The following is a 16125-nucleotide window of genomic DNA, read 5'->3' as shown; positions in this document are numbered from 1 at the left end:
CCAGCTGCAGCCTGGAGGAGGAGGAGGAGGAACATCTCCTGACCAGGAGACACCGATGGACTCTCCGTGGCTTCTCCATCCCTCTCCACGTCTCTCCGTCCCCCCTCCGTCCCTCCATCCCTCATGTGCTGCAACGTGGACGGCGCCGCAGTGCTGCAGAGAGAGAGGAGGAAGAGGAAGAGAGTGATGGCGTTGCCATGGAGACGGGAGGAGATGCAGGGCAACGGAGTCAGGAATAGAACTCGCAGAAGCATTTTAATCCCCGATGACACAAAGTTCTGAGGAGGACGTCTGATGACAATTATGATAATATTAATAACTGCAGTCACAATAATAGTAATAATTTGAGATAAAATGATCTCTCGGATGAAATATGAGAGAATCTGATGAAAGAAAGGGCAGGATGAGGGAAGGAGCTGCCGCATGGAGTGAGATGTATTATTTTGGATTAATTGAATTAAAGTGTCACACACGACAGCCATGTTTGTCAACATCGACCAAGGATGTGTGTGTGTGTGTGTGTGTGTTGGGGAAGCTGTTGCCATGGCAGCGCCTGTGTCTCTCGGACACATGGCCGTGTCCATCTAACGGTTGTTTGTTCTCTGAGCCGTAAAAATGCCTCTTTACTTCTTCATTTCCCCCCAAGCAGCTGGACCTGGACCAGGACCTGGACCTGGACACCATGGGTACGGGGGCAGGAGGACTTTCAGGTCCTACTTGGTGGACACACACATCCACGGGTCACCTTTCCATCCTGATTTATTATTGTCACCAATGTCGTCATCATCATCATCATCATCTCCATCACCAGCATAAACATAAACACCATCATCACTGTGATGAGCATCAGTACCATCTTCACCTCCACCATCATCATCTCTTACCTGGAATCTTGTCACCATGGCAACAAACTTACCTGCTCCTTTTTGAGGTTCTCCAGGACGTCCGACCCCTCCCAGGTCAGCCCTGGTTCCTCCTGGTGGAGGAACTAGCAGGAGCAGCAGCTCCACTCTGAGCTTCCCCAGGAGGTCTTCACTCCTAGTAAGCCCCGCCCCCCGAGGAGGTCAAAGTTCACCGACATCAGCGAGGAGATGCATGGAAGGCCTGTTCCTTCTTCACCAGACCCGCCTCTCCTCTCTGTCCAATAACTCCAGGACCTCCTCGGTTCCTGTGGACGTTCTCCCTCACTGCAGATCCTGTCTGTGGAGATCATGTTCATGGACCTCTCAGGTTCTCCAGACGCATTTATTCAAACCTGAAAACAACAGTAATAACATATTATAACATGCTGATAATTTGTTATAGCACACTAATGACGTGTTATAACACAATAATAATGTGTGTTAGTGTGCGATATCATATATAACAGGCTAATAATGTGTCATAAAATGCTAATACTGGGATATGACATGATAATAACATGTTATAATGCCCTAATAACATGTTATAACCAGCTAATAATGTGTCATAAAATGCTAATACTGTATAATGACATGCCAATAAAAAGTTATTACGCACTAATGACATGTTACGATGCGCTAATATTATGTTAGAACATGCTAATACTTGTTATAAAATGCTACTAACGTGTTATAACATGCCAACAATGTGTTAGAACATGCTAATAACATGCTATAATGCACTAATAGCATGATAACGCGGTAAAAATATATTATAACAGACTATTAACATGTTGTAACGTACTATAACCATTATATTATGCTAATAATGTGTTATAATACGGTAATAACATGTTATTACGCACTAATAACATGCTCCATTGTGATGTGTTGTTATAATAGTGAAAAAGAAGTAAACGTCCGTCCTGCTTTAAAACTACAAACTGTCCGAGTGGTGAAGAAAGAGTTAAAAGGACGTGAAGGTCAAACCTGCAGGTGTCCTTTTGAGGTCCAGACACTGATAACACCAAGGTCCATGGAGGAAAACACAAACATCTGCGGATATAACAACACACACACACACACACACACAACCTCCACCCACCACAAGGTCTCTGCTCAGATGAAACCCAGCCCTCCTTCTCCTGCATCACCATTCCATCTCCACGCAGCCATGTTGGCGTCCATCTGCCCGGGCTCCGTGTCCGACCTGCTCCTCTTCCTCGCCATCTTCACCGCGGCCGTCCTGTTCCTGGTCAAGAACCCGGCCGGGCCTGGAAACGGACCTCCTCCTCCTCCTCCTCCTCCTCCTCCTCCTTCTTCCTCTTCTTCTTCTTCTTCTCCTCCTCTCCAGGCCTCCATCCCCTGCCTCCCGAAGGTCCCCGTCCTGGGCAGCCTGCCCTGGCTGGGAGGAGGAGAACCTCCACACCTCCTCTTCGCCCGGCTGTCCCGCAGGTGAGACGGCAGGAACCCGACCACGACCACAGGAGCTCTGGAAAACATGTCAGAAGGTTACACGTTAGCACGTTAGCATGCTTTGTTAGCATCGGGGAGGAGATCGCTGATGTTTGGGAGAACTTTGTGTTTAGAAGCAGGACTTTCTGGTTGCGAGGAAGTCGTTAACACAAACAGCAAGTCGTTATTGTAGACAGGAAGTCTACGTGTCGACAGATGCTTGGTGACTTCCTGTTTGTAAATGGAATTGTCTGGCGGAGATGTTCAACACGAGGAGGAAGTAGATAATGTTCACCGGAAGTCATGTTTTTTTACCGGAAGTGAAGGTTTGTGAAGAAGACTTTCATGTGGAGGGGGGAAGTCACAGAAGGAGGAAGTTTGTTATTTTTAAAAGGAAGTCATTAGCATGAAGAGGAAGTAGTTAGCACAAAGAAGAAGCCATTAACATGAAGTGGAAGACAGTAGCATGAAGAGGAAATCGTTAGGATGAGGACAGAGTCATTTGCATAAAAAGAAAGTTATTAGGACAGAGTCGTTAGCACGAAGAGAGCATCATTAGCATAAAGAGGTAGTCGTTAGCATGAGGAGATAGTTGTTGGCATGAATAAGAAGTTGTTAGTGTGAAGAGGAAGGCGCTCGCATGAAGAGGTGGTCATTAGCATAAAAAGGAAGTTGTAAGCATGAAGATGAAGTTGTAAGCATGAAGAGGAAGTTATTAGCATGAAGAGGGAATCGTTAGCATGGACAGGAAGTAACTAGGACAGATAGGAAGTCATTAGCATGAAGAGAGTGTCATCAGCATAAGGAGGTAGTCGTTAGCATGAAGAGGTAGTTGTATGCTTGAAGAGGAAGTTGTATGCTTGAAGAGGTAGTTGTATGTTTGAAGAGGTAGTTGTAGGCTTGAAGAGGTAGTTGTAGGCTTGAAGAGGTAGTTGTATGTTTGAAGAGGTAGTTGTATGTTTGAAGAGGTAGTTGTATGCTTGAAGAGGTAGTTGTATGCTTGAACAGGAAGTTGTATGCTTGAACAGGAAGTGGTATGCTTGAAGAGGAAGTTGTATGTTTGAAGAGGTAGTTGTATGCTTGAAGAGGTAGTTGTATGTTTGAAGAGGTAGTTGTATGCTTGAAGAGGTAGTTGTATGCTTGAAGAGGTAGTTGTATGCTTGAAGAGGTAGTTGTATGCTTGAACAGGAAGTTGTATGCTTGAACAGGAAGTTGTATGCTTGAACAGGAAGTTGTATGCTTGTAGAGGTAGTTGTATGCTTGAGGAGGTAGTTGTTGCAGGAAGAGGAAGTTGTTACCAAAAAGTTGTTAATGTTAACAGGAAGTAACGGCATCCTTGATATCACACAAACATTCGCCAACATGGCGGCGTTTGTTTCCCCCCCGCAGACTCGGGCCCCTGTTCGGCCTCCACCTGGGCCCTCACCTCACCCTGGTGGTGAGTGACCACCAGCTCGCCCGTGAGGTCCTCCTGGCGAGGGGGCGGGACTTTGCCGGCCGGCCTAGCATGGTGACATACGATCACGCCGCTCGCTTAAGGGACTCTCCTAGGCCAGCGCCATGACCATGTGACTCTTCGGCACTCAGGTGACCACAGACCTGTTGACCCGCGGAGGCAAGGACATCGCCTTCGCCGACTACTCCCCGCTCTGGAAGACGCACCGTCGCCTCGTGCAGAACTCCTTCACGCTGTTCGGAGAAGGAACCGGGCGGCTGCAGGACATCGGTCAGATCCTCCTCCATGTTCTACCTCCTCACTCTGATCCCTGCCAGCAAACTTCTTATCTAGCCTGTTCGCTAATCTGTAAGCAAACTTGTACGCGGAACTGTTTGTGAACCCGTTAGCAAACCTATTATCTAGTCTGTTCGCCAACGTGTTGGCAAACCCATTAGCAAACCTGTTAACAGACCTGTTCGCCAATGTGTTAGCAGGCCTATTAGCAAACATTTTTGCAAATCTGTTCACTAACGCGTTAGCAAACCTGCGAGCACAGCAGATCGCTAACCTGTTAGCAGAACCTCTTAGCTAACCTGTTAGCCTCACCTGTTCACAAACCTGCTGGAAACCCCCTTCCATTCCTGTGAGCACCCACTAACATACTAGCCAGTCTGTTAGCAAACCCATTTTCTCATCTGTTAGCAAACCTGTTAGCTTACTTTTTAGAAAACCCATTCATTAACCTGTTAGCTAACCTGTTGGCTAACCTGCTAGAGAACCCGCCGACCCACCAGGCTCTGCTGATCCTCCTCTTCCTCAGTTCTGTCGGAGGTGGACGGTCTGTGCTCGGAGCTCCTGAGCGCCAGGGGGCGGGGCTTGGATCCGGCGCCCGCCATCACAACTGCCGTCACCAACGTGGTGTGTGCGCTGGTGTTCAGCTCTACCTATCGCCACGGCGACCCCGAACTGGAGGAGGTGATGCGCTACAACGCCGGCATCGTGGAGACCATCACCAGGGGCGGCCTGGTGGACGTGTTCCCCTGGATGCAGGTGGATCAGAAGGAGGTGAAGGTCACCTGACCGGCAGAGGTGGGCGGAGCTTAACGCTGCTTCCTGTCCCCAGGTGTTTCCCAACCGGTGCCTGAAGAAGCTGAGGGACTGCGTCACCGTCAGAGACCGGCTGCTGACCCGGAAGCTCCAGGAGCACAAGGTGGAACCCGAGTCCCTCACAGAGGAGCATTAACCTGTTTGCACACCTGCTAGCCTACCTGCTAGCACAACTAATATCTAACCTGATCGCACACCCGTTCGCTAACCTGTTAGCAGACCCGTTGGCTAACCTGTTAGCGCACCTGTTCGCTTACCTGTTAGTACAACCGTTTGCTAACCTGTTAGCACATCTTTTCGCTTACCTGTTACACACCCATGCGCTAACCTGTTAGCAGACCCGTTGGCTAACCTGTTAGCGCACCTGTTCGCTTACCTGTTACACACCCATGCGCTAACCTGTTAGCAGACCCGTTGGCTAACCTGTTAGCGCACCTGTTCGCTTACCTGTTAGTACAACCGTTTGCTTACCTGTTAGCACATCTTTTCGCTTACCTGTTACACACCCATGCGCTAACCTGTTAGCAGACCCGTTGGCTAACCTGTTAGCGCACCTGTTCGCTTACCTGTTAGTACAACCGTTTGCTTACCTGTTAGCACATCTTTTCGCTTACCTGTTACACACCCATGCGCTAACCTGTTAGTACAACGTTTGCTTACCTGTTAGCACACCTTTTCGCTTACCTGTTACACACCTGTTTGCTTACCTGTTAGCACACCTTTTCGCTTACCTGTTACACACCCGATCGGTAACCTGTTAGCACACCTGTTCGCTTACCTGTTAGCACACCCGTTTGCTAACCTGTTAGCACATCTTTTCGCTTACCTGTTACACACCCATGCGCTAACCTGTTAGCAGACCCGTTGGCTAACCTGTTAGCGCACCTGTTCGCTTACCTGTTAGTACAACGTTTGCTTACCTGTTAGCACACCTTTTCGCTTACCTGTTACACACCTGTTTGCTTACCTGTTAGCACACCTTTTCGCTTACCTGTTACACACCCGATCGGTAACCTGTTAGCACACCTGTTCGCTTACCTGTTAGCACACCCGTTTGCTAACCTGTTAGCACATCTTTTCGCTTACCTGTTACACACCCATGCGCTAACCTGTTAGCAGACCCGTTGGCTAACCTGTTAGCGCACCTGTTCGCTTACCTGTTAGTACAACCGTTTGCTTACCTGTTAGCACATCTTTTCGCTTACCTGTTACACACCCATGCGCTAACCTGTTAGCAGACCCGTTGGCTAACCTGTTAGCGCACCTGTTCGCTTACCTGTTAGTACAACCGTTTGCTTACCTGTTAGCACATCTTTTCGCTTACCTGTTACACACCCATGCGCTAACCTGTTAGTACAACGTTTGCTTACCTGTTAGCACACCTTTTCGCTTACCTGTTACACACCTGTTTGCTTACCTGTTAGCACACCTTTTCGCTTACCTGTTACACACCCGATCGCTAACCTGTTAGCACACCTGTTCGCTTACCTGTTAGCACACCCGTTTGCTAACCTGTTAGCACACCTTTTCGCTTACCTGTTACACACCCGATCGCTAACCTGTTAGCACACCTGTTCGCTGACCTGTTAGTACAACCGTTTGCTAACCTGTTAGCACACCTTTTCGTTTACCTGTTACATACCTGATCACTAACCTGTTAGCACACCCGATCGCTAACCTGTTAGCACACCCGTTCGCTAACCTGTAAGCCAGCCTGCTCACTTACCTGCCACCAGTAACTCCTCTGACCTCCACCCAGGCCTCGCTGAGCGATGGTGACCCCCGCGACCTCCTGGAGGCCCTGCTGCAGGGCCAGGTGGCCCGCAGGTCCGGGGACGAGCCCATCACGGAGGACCATGTGCTGATGACGGCGGCGGAGGCCTTCGGCGCCGGGGTGGAGACCACCTCCACCACCCTGCTCTGGATCCTGGCCTACCTGCTGCACCACCCGGAGGTTCTCCACGCCATTCAAACACAAAAACCAGATTCAGAAGATCCAGTTTGAGGTTCTCCATCTTCTCCAGGTGCAGGAGCGCGTGCAGAAGGAGCTGGACGAGGAGGTCGGCGCCGAGCGTCCCGTCTTCCTGTCGGACCGCGCCCGCCTGCCGTACCTGGACAGCGTCATCAACGAGGGCATGAGGATCCGGCCCGTCAGCCCGGTGCTCATCCCGCACACGGCCATGACGGACAGCAGGCAGGACGCCGCCGCCGCCGCCGCCGCCATCACGCCCCCCACGAATCCTGCTCGCTCTCTCATTGGCTGTCTGGTTCTACCCCCCCCCCCCCCCCCCCCACCAGGATCGGAGGTCACCCCGTCCACCGCGGCACCCGGGTCCTGATCAACATGTGGTCCGTCCATCATGATCCGGAGCACTGGGACCGGCCTGACCTGTTCCATCCCGGTACTAGTTAACGCGGTTAACTAACCCTGTTTTAAAAAAAAAAGTTAGAGGTTGGTTTGGGTACGCCTGTTTGCTTACCTGCTAGCAAAACAACTTCCTAACCAGTTAGCAAAACTGTTATCGAACATGTTACCAAAACATGTTACCAAACAACGTGTTCCACCATGGTACTAGTTAATGTTAGCGAAGTTAGTGACGCTGGTTTGGGTACGTGAGCACCCCTTGTGGTTATAATGGGAACTGCGGTGGTAAAAATAACAAGGAATTGGATTGAAAATAAGAATATACAAAAAAAAAAAAAATGGATAAACAAGTAGATGAATAAGAAAGCAAGTAAATTAAGCGAGAAAATAAATAAATTACGAAGGAAAAAACATGTGAGAAGTAAATAACTCAATGCATAAATAGAAAACTTAATAAATAATTAAAGAAGTAAATAAATGAATCATAAATTAGGGACGTTTTTGATATCCCAGCTGTCGCTCTGTGGATTTTCTGCTTTGGTTTATTACACATTATTTCTTATTTATAAAGTACATTTTTCTTGTTTAAAAATGCGTAACATCACAGATTAACAGCGTCTCAATCCATTGAAATTCAGTTTATCACCCGAGCAGCAGATCCACTCCTGAAACGGATTATTTCTGAAACGTTTCACCTGCTTCCCGTCGCTGCAGGGCGTTTCCTTGACGACCAGGGCCGCCGGGTCACGCCCCCCTGCTTCCTGCCGTTCGGGGCGGGGCCTCGGGTCTGCGTGGGCGAATCGCTGGCCCGGCTGGAGCTCTTCCTCTTCCTGTCGTCGCTGCTCCAGCGAATGAGCTTCCGGCTACCGGACGGAGCTCCGCCCCCGAACCTGCAGGGCCGGCTGGGCGTGGTCCTCCAGCCTTTGCCCTACCAGGTGGCGGTGACCCCGAGGCCGGGCTGGGAGGGCCCGCGCCCGCGACCCTAGCGCCAGGACGCCCCATCAATCCATCTATTTGTGATTTCTGATGAGACAGGAAATGCTGCAAGCTGATTGGCTGTTCTGAGTTTTCCTGTTGAACCGTTGTAAAGATTAAAAATAATCACAAAAAGGTATGATATTAGCTCCTTGCTCGTGCTAAACGGCTAAGTGCTGCAATAAACAACAAACGACTGCAGGCTTTTTGACTGTTTTGTTGTTGTTTTTTAATTCAGTATATCGTCACACACTTTTAGAACAGGCTGGTTTAGTTAGGTCACACACACACACACACACACACACACGCACACACGCACACACACACATGCGCACGCGCACACCAGCACCCACACATAGCCGACACACGCCACGCGCTATTCCTTTAGTTAGGCTAATAAGTATCGCCGCCGCCGTGTTAAGGCTCCTCCCCGCCTCCTTCCACGCCGTCATGCACGCAGGAAGGTCGGAGGAGACGAGAACCAGAAGAGGAAACACGAAGCCCCCCCCCCCCCCCCCCCCCCCGCCCCGAGGCTCCGGTGGAGGTGGAGCCGCCGCCACGAGCAGCGCCAAGCTAATCTGCCTCACGGTTTGAGACGCGCCGGACGGGAAAGGGTTGAATGTAAATTAGCACGAAACCTTTGTTTCAGTGTTTTACTTTCACTTTAACTTCCATCCGACGGGAAGGTCGGCTCCTCTGGATTTCGGGGGAGGGGCTTAAAGCAGCTGTCAATCAGCCGCCGGGTCTGCTCGTTTCCCCCCGAGGAAACCCCAACCTGGACGACCTGGTCTCTAATGGTCACCTGGTCGCTGGTTTTCACCCCTTTAAGGCAAAGGTCCTCACAGCTGCCATGCTAGCTCCTCACGAGCATCGGCGCGTCCAATGATCTTCGTCAAAACTACGCTTGCTCCGGCCGCCTGTCTGCACCTCGCCGGCGAACGCAGCCGCCATGTTGCTTGACGCTGGCTGGACGTCGCCTTAACTCCAATCACACTCGCTCCATTATTTTTTCCGTTTTAATTCGTGGAGACGCCGACTTGAATTTCCTTCTTCGTGGGCTCGGCAAGCTAAATGCTAACAGGCGTCAGCAAAACAGCGCTACCGCTGACGTCAGTGGACACTATGAGGACATTTGGGTAAACCCTCAGGTTGGAGGGGGCGGGGCTTAGGGCGACAGGGGCGGGGCCGCCCCCGGAGCCGCGGCCGCCATGCCGAGAGCCTGAGCTACGAAAGATTTCAGACATCCGTCCAGTCACGCCGCTTGTAAATCGACACCCACGCGGAGCCGCGGGGGCTCCATCTAATGCTAAGTAGTAACAGTTGTCAAGTAGAAATGGCACTCTGTAACCATGGAGATATATAACCATATTAGTTCTGGTAAACAAAAAGAAAAAAAGGAAATATCACCATCAACCACAACATCAACCACAACATTGACGGCTTGGTGTCACCCCTTCGCCATGAGGCCCGACTCAGCCGAACCCAGTTTTTCGTCGTCGATCAGAGGCGTCCGATTCGCCCGGAGCCAGATATTGTTAAATAAACAACAAACGATCCGTCCCCGCACGGGTCGACCCCCGGGAACCGAAAAATAGAACGGACCGAGGTCAAAGGTCGGCGAGGGGGGGCGCCTGTACGTGCATTCATCTAACGTCGCAATGGTTACACAAAGAAAAACCTAAAACTATCGCTCGACCTCTAGATCGCTCCGCCGCTCTTCACTGTCTCGTCCAGAACAACCTGGTCTATGAAGGTGGTGTCAGGAAACTGGGACCGGTAGATCCAAAATGGCGGTAGAACGGGGCAGATTAATCCAAAATGGCGCAAATCAGAATCGCGGGGGTGGTGATTTGGAATCTGTGACTGAAACAGGCAGCTAGCGTACGTAAGCTGGAGGCGCTAATGTGCTTTGCGTACGCGCCGACCCGCCCGGCGCCGTATTGGGGGCGGAGCCAAAGGCTGCTCGGCCTCAAACGATGCAAAAAAAAAAATATTAAAAATAAGCAAACGTTAAAATCCGTGGCTCGGGTTGGAACGCGGAGGTTCTCCCTCGGCTACCGGGGGGGGAGTTCGGAACGGAACCGAACGGATCGGGTCAGGAGAGCGAAACAGCCGACGGACGCCATATTTGTAGTCCACGGGGGTTACGCTTCACTTCCTGTCGAAGGCGCGAGGAGAAATCCTGCGAGGATTCAAGAGTGTGGTGGGGATCGGGTGACGACCACAGAGGGCGCCGTTCAACGCCCTCGGGTCAGTTCGGTTTGGATGGAAACCCGATCGACGGATGGATCGGGGTCGGGGGATGGGACCCCCCCGCCGGCCGGGGTCAGCCGGTGGAACCGGAGCACAAAGGCGACGTGTTCCCCGTCACCGTTCTGTTTGTCGCTTTGTTCCCGCAGAGAGCTGCCATTGTTCGGTCCGAACGAACAAAGGTTTCCTCTCAGACGAGCCCGGCCCCCAGAACCCGTCCCCCTGGGTTTGACCCGCCGGACGCCCACTTTCTGTCCAGACGACTCCTCAAACCAGTGAATCAGACTTGGACTGAATCATCCTCCCACGCCGCTCCTCGCTCCCCCCCTGCAGCTGTCATCGCTGCCGCCGCCAGGTGTCCTCGACCGCGGGACGCCCGCCGCTCGTTCGGACCGCCGGTTTAACAAATCTGGGAGAAGAACCGCGGGATCCGGTCTGCGTGCGTTCGTGGACGAACGGGAACAAAAAATCAGCCAATGAAGTGAGGCGAATCTTTTGGGTGTCCTGCTAATAAGAAACCAAAACAAACAAAAAAAAAAAAAAAACACACCTCTGAGGTGACGGCGTGCGGGAGGCGGACCTCGCCCCTCCCGACCCGGCGCCGTTCGAAGAACCGAACCGCGACGGCGGGCCTCGCTTCCGTCACACCGTCTCCATGACAATGACCACTTTGCCGGCGTCCTCGGGCGTGGCGGCGGGGCCGCACAGCGTGAGCCCCTCCTCTGTGGCGATCTGAGCCCGGGCGCGGCAGTCCACGCTATCATGGAGGTCACCTCCTCTCCTGACCTCCTCCTTCTCCTCCTCCTCTTCTTCTTCTTCTTCTTCCTCCTCCTCGTCCTCCTCGTCCTCCACCCGACATCTGCACACCTCGATCCCGGAGTCCCCGGTGAGCCTGCGGTGTCGGTACTGGCTCTCGTCGGCGCCCACGTCCTCGTCCTCGTCCTCGTCGTGGTCGTGTTGGCGGCGGCGGCGCTCCTCTTCCTCCTCCGGCTCCTCCTCGTCCCCGCCGTCCCCCGCCCAGCCGCGGGGCTCCGCCTCGAACACGTCCACGCACGGCGAGAACAGCGTCTGCTTGGGCGGCGACTGGGTGGAGCGCGGCGAGGGCGAGAGCGAGGAGGCGTGTCCGGGCTTGTCGGGAGGGTGCAGGGCGGCGAGCGGGTCCAGGAGCAGGGCCGGCGTGGGCGGGGGGGATGGCGAGGCGGCGGCGGCGGCGGGGCCGGCGGAAGGCGGTGGCGGCGGCGCCGTGAAGGACTCTATGGTGATGGCCGGGTACGAGGAGGGGGAGGAAGGAGATGGGATCAGAGGCTGCTGAGGACCGGAACCAGGATCCGGAGACAGGGTGCAGATGGAGACCAGATCCACCACCACCGCCTCCAGGGGCCGACCCGGGTCCAGGTCCGGGTCCCGGTCTCCCTCCGGGGAGGGACGGGTGCACGGCGGTTCCAGGATCGGGGTAGAACCGGCTGAGGGGTCTGGATCCCGGTCCAGAACTGGGGTCAGGTTGATGAGAAGCGGTGCCGGAGGCTCCGGGTCGGACCCGGGGTCGGGGGCGGAGCTTGCGTCCGGGGGCGGAGTCCTGGCGCCGTCGGCGGGGCCGGGGCCGGGCGGGCCGCAGGCACCGGGAACGGATTCTGGACCCGGTTCTGGATCAGGCGGCGGAGATCCGGATCCAACGGGGAGAGCGGCGTCGGAGCCGGGGGAGGCCGGCGGCGGCGAGGCGGCCCTGGTAACAACCGCCACGGTAACAGTCTGGTTGGTCGCCGAGGAGGAGTCCGTGGCAACGGGCCGCCGCGCCGCATCGCCGCCGCTGTCGACCTCGGCGGCGACCGGTCGGCCCTCCCTCGCCTCCGGGTGGTCGTCGGCGGCGACGGTCTCCATAGCGATGTCCAGGGCGAGGGGCGGGGCTTCGCCGGGCGTGGAGGCGTGGCTGGTGTCGGTCTCGTAGGTGACGGGCGCCGACAGGGAGGAGCTGCACGGAGACGACGGGCAGCAGGAGTCGCAGGAGCAGCTGGAGCTGCGGGACGGGACACAGCCAATCAGGAGAGAGAGGCGGGGCTTCGTCCGTCCACCGTCAAAGCGTACGATGGTTCACGCCGAGGACGACTCCCGCCGTGGGTCCGTACCTGTTGTCGGAGCTGAGCGAGGACGGGCCGTCGCTGAGCGGCCGGTGCAGCAGCGTCTGGTGTCTGGTGAGCAGGTGGGGGTCGGCGGCCCGCGGGGGCTGGGGGTACCGCGGCGCCGTGAACACAGAGCTGTACGGCGGCGGCGGCGTGGACGGCTGGGCCGCCACCTCCTCGTACGACGGCAGCTTCAGGGACGCCAGGAAGCCTGGACCACACGCACACACGGGAAGAACATGGACTCACGGACTTACAGGTGTGCGCATGTGAGTGTGTGTGTTTGTGAATGAGTGTGAGTGTCAATATGTGGCCATGCGTGTTTATGCGCATGTGCGTGTGTGTCAATATGCCGTTTGAAAGAGCATGTGTGAGCAGATGTGCGTATGTGTGTGTGTGTGTGTGTGAGTGAGAATGTGTGTTTGAGTGAGCAAGTGCAGTTATGACAGTGTGTGTGCATGTAAACATGAGTGAACTTGTGTGCGCAATTGTGTAATTCAAACATGTAATGTATCGAGTAAAATAAAATAAAAAAAATAAATACAAATTAAAAGAATTAATTCAAATGGTAAAAAAACAAAATAAAATAAAAAGTAAAACAGAATGAAGAGAAATAATGAAAAATAAATAAATAAAATAATATGAGAAAGTAAAAATAAAATTAAAATAGATTCAGTAAAACTACCACAAACCCAAAATGAATTGAGATCGATTTGAAAAAAAAAAATCAAATAAAACTGAAGTGAATTGAAAAATTAAATAAAAACCACAATAAAATAAAATAAAACAGAAACAAAATAAAAATAAAAAAAATCAAATAAAAAGGATCCAATCAAACAGCGGGGCTCTCACTGAGGTCCAGCATGGAGGACGGGTAGGAGCTGGCTCCGTGGTACGCCAGCAGGCTGATCTCCCGCTGCCGCTGCTGCTGCTGCACCCGCAGCTTGGCCCGCCGGTGGCGATACGCACAGCAGCAGCTGAAGAGGATGAGGACGGTCCACAGCAGCCAGAACCCTGAACACACACACACACACACACACATCGTTAGCTTACCACAAATGGATCTTTGTTTGGGAAGTAGCATGCTAGCCGGCTAGCAGACTTACACCAGAGTTCGTAGTAGTATGTACAGCAGCCGGTCTCGCCGCAGCAGTGTCCCGTCTCGCACAGGTAGCCCCCGTTGGCGTTTGCCCCGGGGCAGTACCGCGGTCTCCCCAGCAGGGGCAGGCTGCCACCGGAGTGGTACTCCATTGCACCCCCGCTCTGCTGCGACCTAGCCCCGCGCCACCGCCGCCCGCTCGCAGCTAGCCGGACGCTAACCGGCCCGATTCCTCTGAACAAGCAAGCCGATGCTCGCCGGAGCTAAGCTACATCTTCCCCCTCCAGCGGAGTGAGCTGTTCCACCGGGTGCTCAGGAGGCAAGAACGCCACGATGCTAGCCGACGCTAGTTAGCCGCTAACGGTGGCCGAGTTACATCTTCGGAGCAGACGGAGACCGGGGAGTCGGGACGGGGCGTGGAAATGGGGGCGCTGTGAGACGACGCCCCCCGCTGGACGTTTTCCTGCACCGCCGGGTCAACTGCTGCAGACAGGAAGGGTGAGAGGGTGAGAGGGTGAGAGGGTGAGAGGGTGACGGACAGAGACAATAGTTGATTGATAAGCGGCTTGACGAGGCGGCGCCTGCAGCCACAACCCGCCTGTTTGATATTCATTGGCAACACAACGCCGACTCTCTCTGCATGGCACACACACACACACACACACACACACACACACACACACACACACACACACACACACACACACGCTTACAAACACGCTGGGCCCGTGAGGACACGGAAAAAGCGCCTTGGGGTGAAACCAGGAGAAAGGCGGGACTCCAAGATCGGCGCGTAAACATCTGAATGTGAACGCGTCTCCACGCCGTTTCGTTCCAGTTTGGTGACAAAAATAGATTTTTTTTTTTTTTTTGAATAAACTTCCCTTTTTTTCTGCGTATCTTTCAGTTTGATCGTCTTTCCTTCCACATTTAAACATTTGGAGCCGTCAGCCAAACAGGAAGTTCAAATGCGTTATAATGGTCCTGCAAGGACTTATTACTCATGAATTACACTTATTACAGGCTCCTTAATCCAAAGAGTTAATCTGCTGGTAATCTGCAAATCCATCATCCCCAATACACACAGATTTAAATGTGTTTTTAAAGAAACCACTGAAAAAATGCACTTTTTTATGCGTTGTTAGTCTTTTCAATTGTTAATAACATTGATAACACTGAAATTAAATGTTCTTACCTATTAATAACAAGGGTAAACGTGCTATTGTCTATTGAATTATGTTTCATAGGCACTTATTTAGAAATATATTCTTCCTCTTTTCCAGTCTCTTGCACGTATTTACTGCAGTTTCAAGCAAACACTGCTGTGAGCGTGAAAATAAACCATTTTCTGGCAGCGAAACAACACTGTGTCATGCGTATCTCGCACACCTGTTAGCATGTGACGCCAACAGGTTATTTTTAATATTATATTTAAAAAAAAAAGACCTTATTTACAACAATTCATCGGGGTTTCTAGAGTAAACGGCGGTCCTCGCAAGGATAGAAGATCGAGCACCGCAGAGTTGGGCCGCTTGTAAAGAGTTTTTACATGCTGCAGTGCTCGCACACGCACGCGTACGCGCACACACGTACACACACGTAGAAAAAAAATGACAGCGTTCGCATCGTGCTACTATCAAGGCAAACACACACGCACACGCATGCTAACACACGCACGCCATCACCCATGTGTGTGTGCGGGTGTAAACATGCTAGCCAGTCGCCTCGGTACCTTCCAACCGTTAACGGCGAAACCCTCCGGTGGCGGCGGAACAAAGAGCCTCCGCTCAGCCCCGTCGGTGCCGCTCGCCGCCCGGACTCGGTGGCCGCCGGTGTGTCGGTGCTTTCTCGGTCCCCGCCGGGGCCTCCGTGCTCCGTCCGTCCTCTTCCCCGCGCCTCCGGTCGCTCCCTCCGCGGTGCGACCCTCCGCCAGCCCCGCCGCCATCAGCGCCCCGCGGCACGTCAAGCCCCCGCGCTTCACGCACAACCACTTCCGCTGCGGGCTTTTCAAAATAAAAGAAGGCGTAAGGACGGAGCGGGAATAGGGGTGTTTAATAATCGTAAATACGAGCGTTAAATCTTTAGTTTTAACGCAAAATCTTGAGATTTAACGCACAAACACTAAAACGACGCGGTTAAACAAAACCTTTCATCTCTTTCACACAAATGGTTTATTACATCCGCCATCAAACGAATGCTTTGAAATGAACTACGACTATCTGAAATTGATTTAAAACTAAATTTCGTGACGTATTATTGAATATTATTCATTGCGTTGTGTTGGATGTTATGACTAGATACAACATGTGGGTGAAAATAGCTAAAGTAACATTCCCTATGGAGTGGAATTACATGACGATTTCATATTTTAGCTTGGAAAAATAAAATAGAAATTTTAAAAACTATTAAAGCGGATTGCG

General features: G+C 52.6%; 2 protein-coding genes across 2 annotated transcripts; one reads left to right on the top strand and one right to left on the bottom strand.

The window, feature by feature from the left end:
• Positions 1-2073: 2073 nt before the first annotated feature.
• Positions 2074-8340, top strand: cyp17a2 (cytochrome P450, family 17, subfamily A, polypeptide 2). Its single transcript, XM_086166024.1, has 10 exons — positions 2074-2166; positions 2254-2354; positions 3744-3864; positions 3942-4080; positions 4613-4842; positions 4916-5002; positions 6659-6853; positions 6924-7093; positions 7198-7301; positions 7979-8340. The coding sequence occupies exons 1-10, from the start codon at positions 2074-2076 to the stop codon at positions 8248-8250; spliced, it is 1512 nt and encodes a 503-aa protein (XP_086022150.1). The 3' UTR covers positions 8251-8340.
• A 103-nt stretch (positions 8341-8443) lies between these two features.
• LOC147223260 (uncharacterized) lies at positions 8444-15694 on the bottom strand. The gene is made up of 5 exons (XM_086166022.1): positions 15438-15694; positions 13713-14188; positions 13459-13620; positions 12613-12817; positions 8444-12503 (listed from the first exon to the last, which is right to left on the bottom strand). Exons 2-5 carry the CDS (start codon positions 13855-13857, stop codon positions 11132-11134), a joined length of 1884 nt encoding a protein of 627 aa, XP_086022148.1. The 5' UTR covers positions 13858-14188; positions 15438-15694; the 3' UTR covers positions 8444-11131.
• Between the last annotated feature and the right edge of the window lie 431 nt (positions 15695-16125).

This window comes from Fistularia commersonii, chromosome 19 (genome assembly GCF_037954325.1).
Source record: "Fistularia commersonii isolate RoL2024-O1a breed Wild chromosome 19, RoL_Fcom_v1.0, whole genome shotgun sequence".
Lineage (NCBI taxonomy): Eukaryota > Metazoa > Chordata > Actinopteri > Syngnathiformes > Fistulariidae > Fistularia > Fistularia commersonii.
The sequence above is the reverse complement of the archived record's forward strand: the minus strand, read 5'-3'. Positions and strand labels throughout refer to the sequence as shown.

Bases quoted from the DNA above. Each gene is read 5' to 3' on its own strand.
- cyp17a2 (XM_086166024.1), top strand. From the start codon at position 2,074: ATGTTGGCGTCCATCTGCCCGGGCTCCGTGTCCGACCTGCTCCTCTTC. The intron at 4,843-4,915 runs GTGGATCAGAAG...TCCTGTCCCCAG, and splicing joins ACGTGTTCCCCTGGATGCAG to GTGTTTCCCAACCGGTGCCT. The intron at 6,854-6,923 runs GTTCTCCACGCC...CATCTTCTCCAG, and splicing joins ACCTGCTGCACCACCCGGAG to GTGCAGGAGCGCGTGCAGAA.
- LOC147223260 (XM_086166022.1), bottom strand. From the start codon at position 13,857: ATGGAGTACCACTCCGGTGGCAGCCTGCCCCTGCTGGGGAGACCGCGG. The intron at 12,818-13,458 runs GTGAGAGCCCCG...CGTGTGGTCCAG, and splicing joins GTCCTCCATGCTGGACCTCA to GCTTCCTGGCGTCCCTGAAG. The intron at 12,504-12,612 runs GTACGGACCCAC...CCCGTCCCGCAG, and splicing joins TCGCTCAGCTCCGACAACAG to CTCCAGCTGCTCCTGCGACT.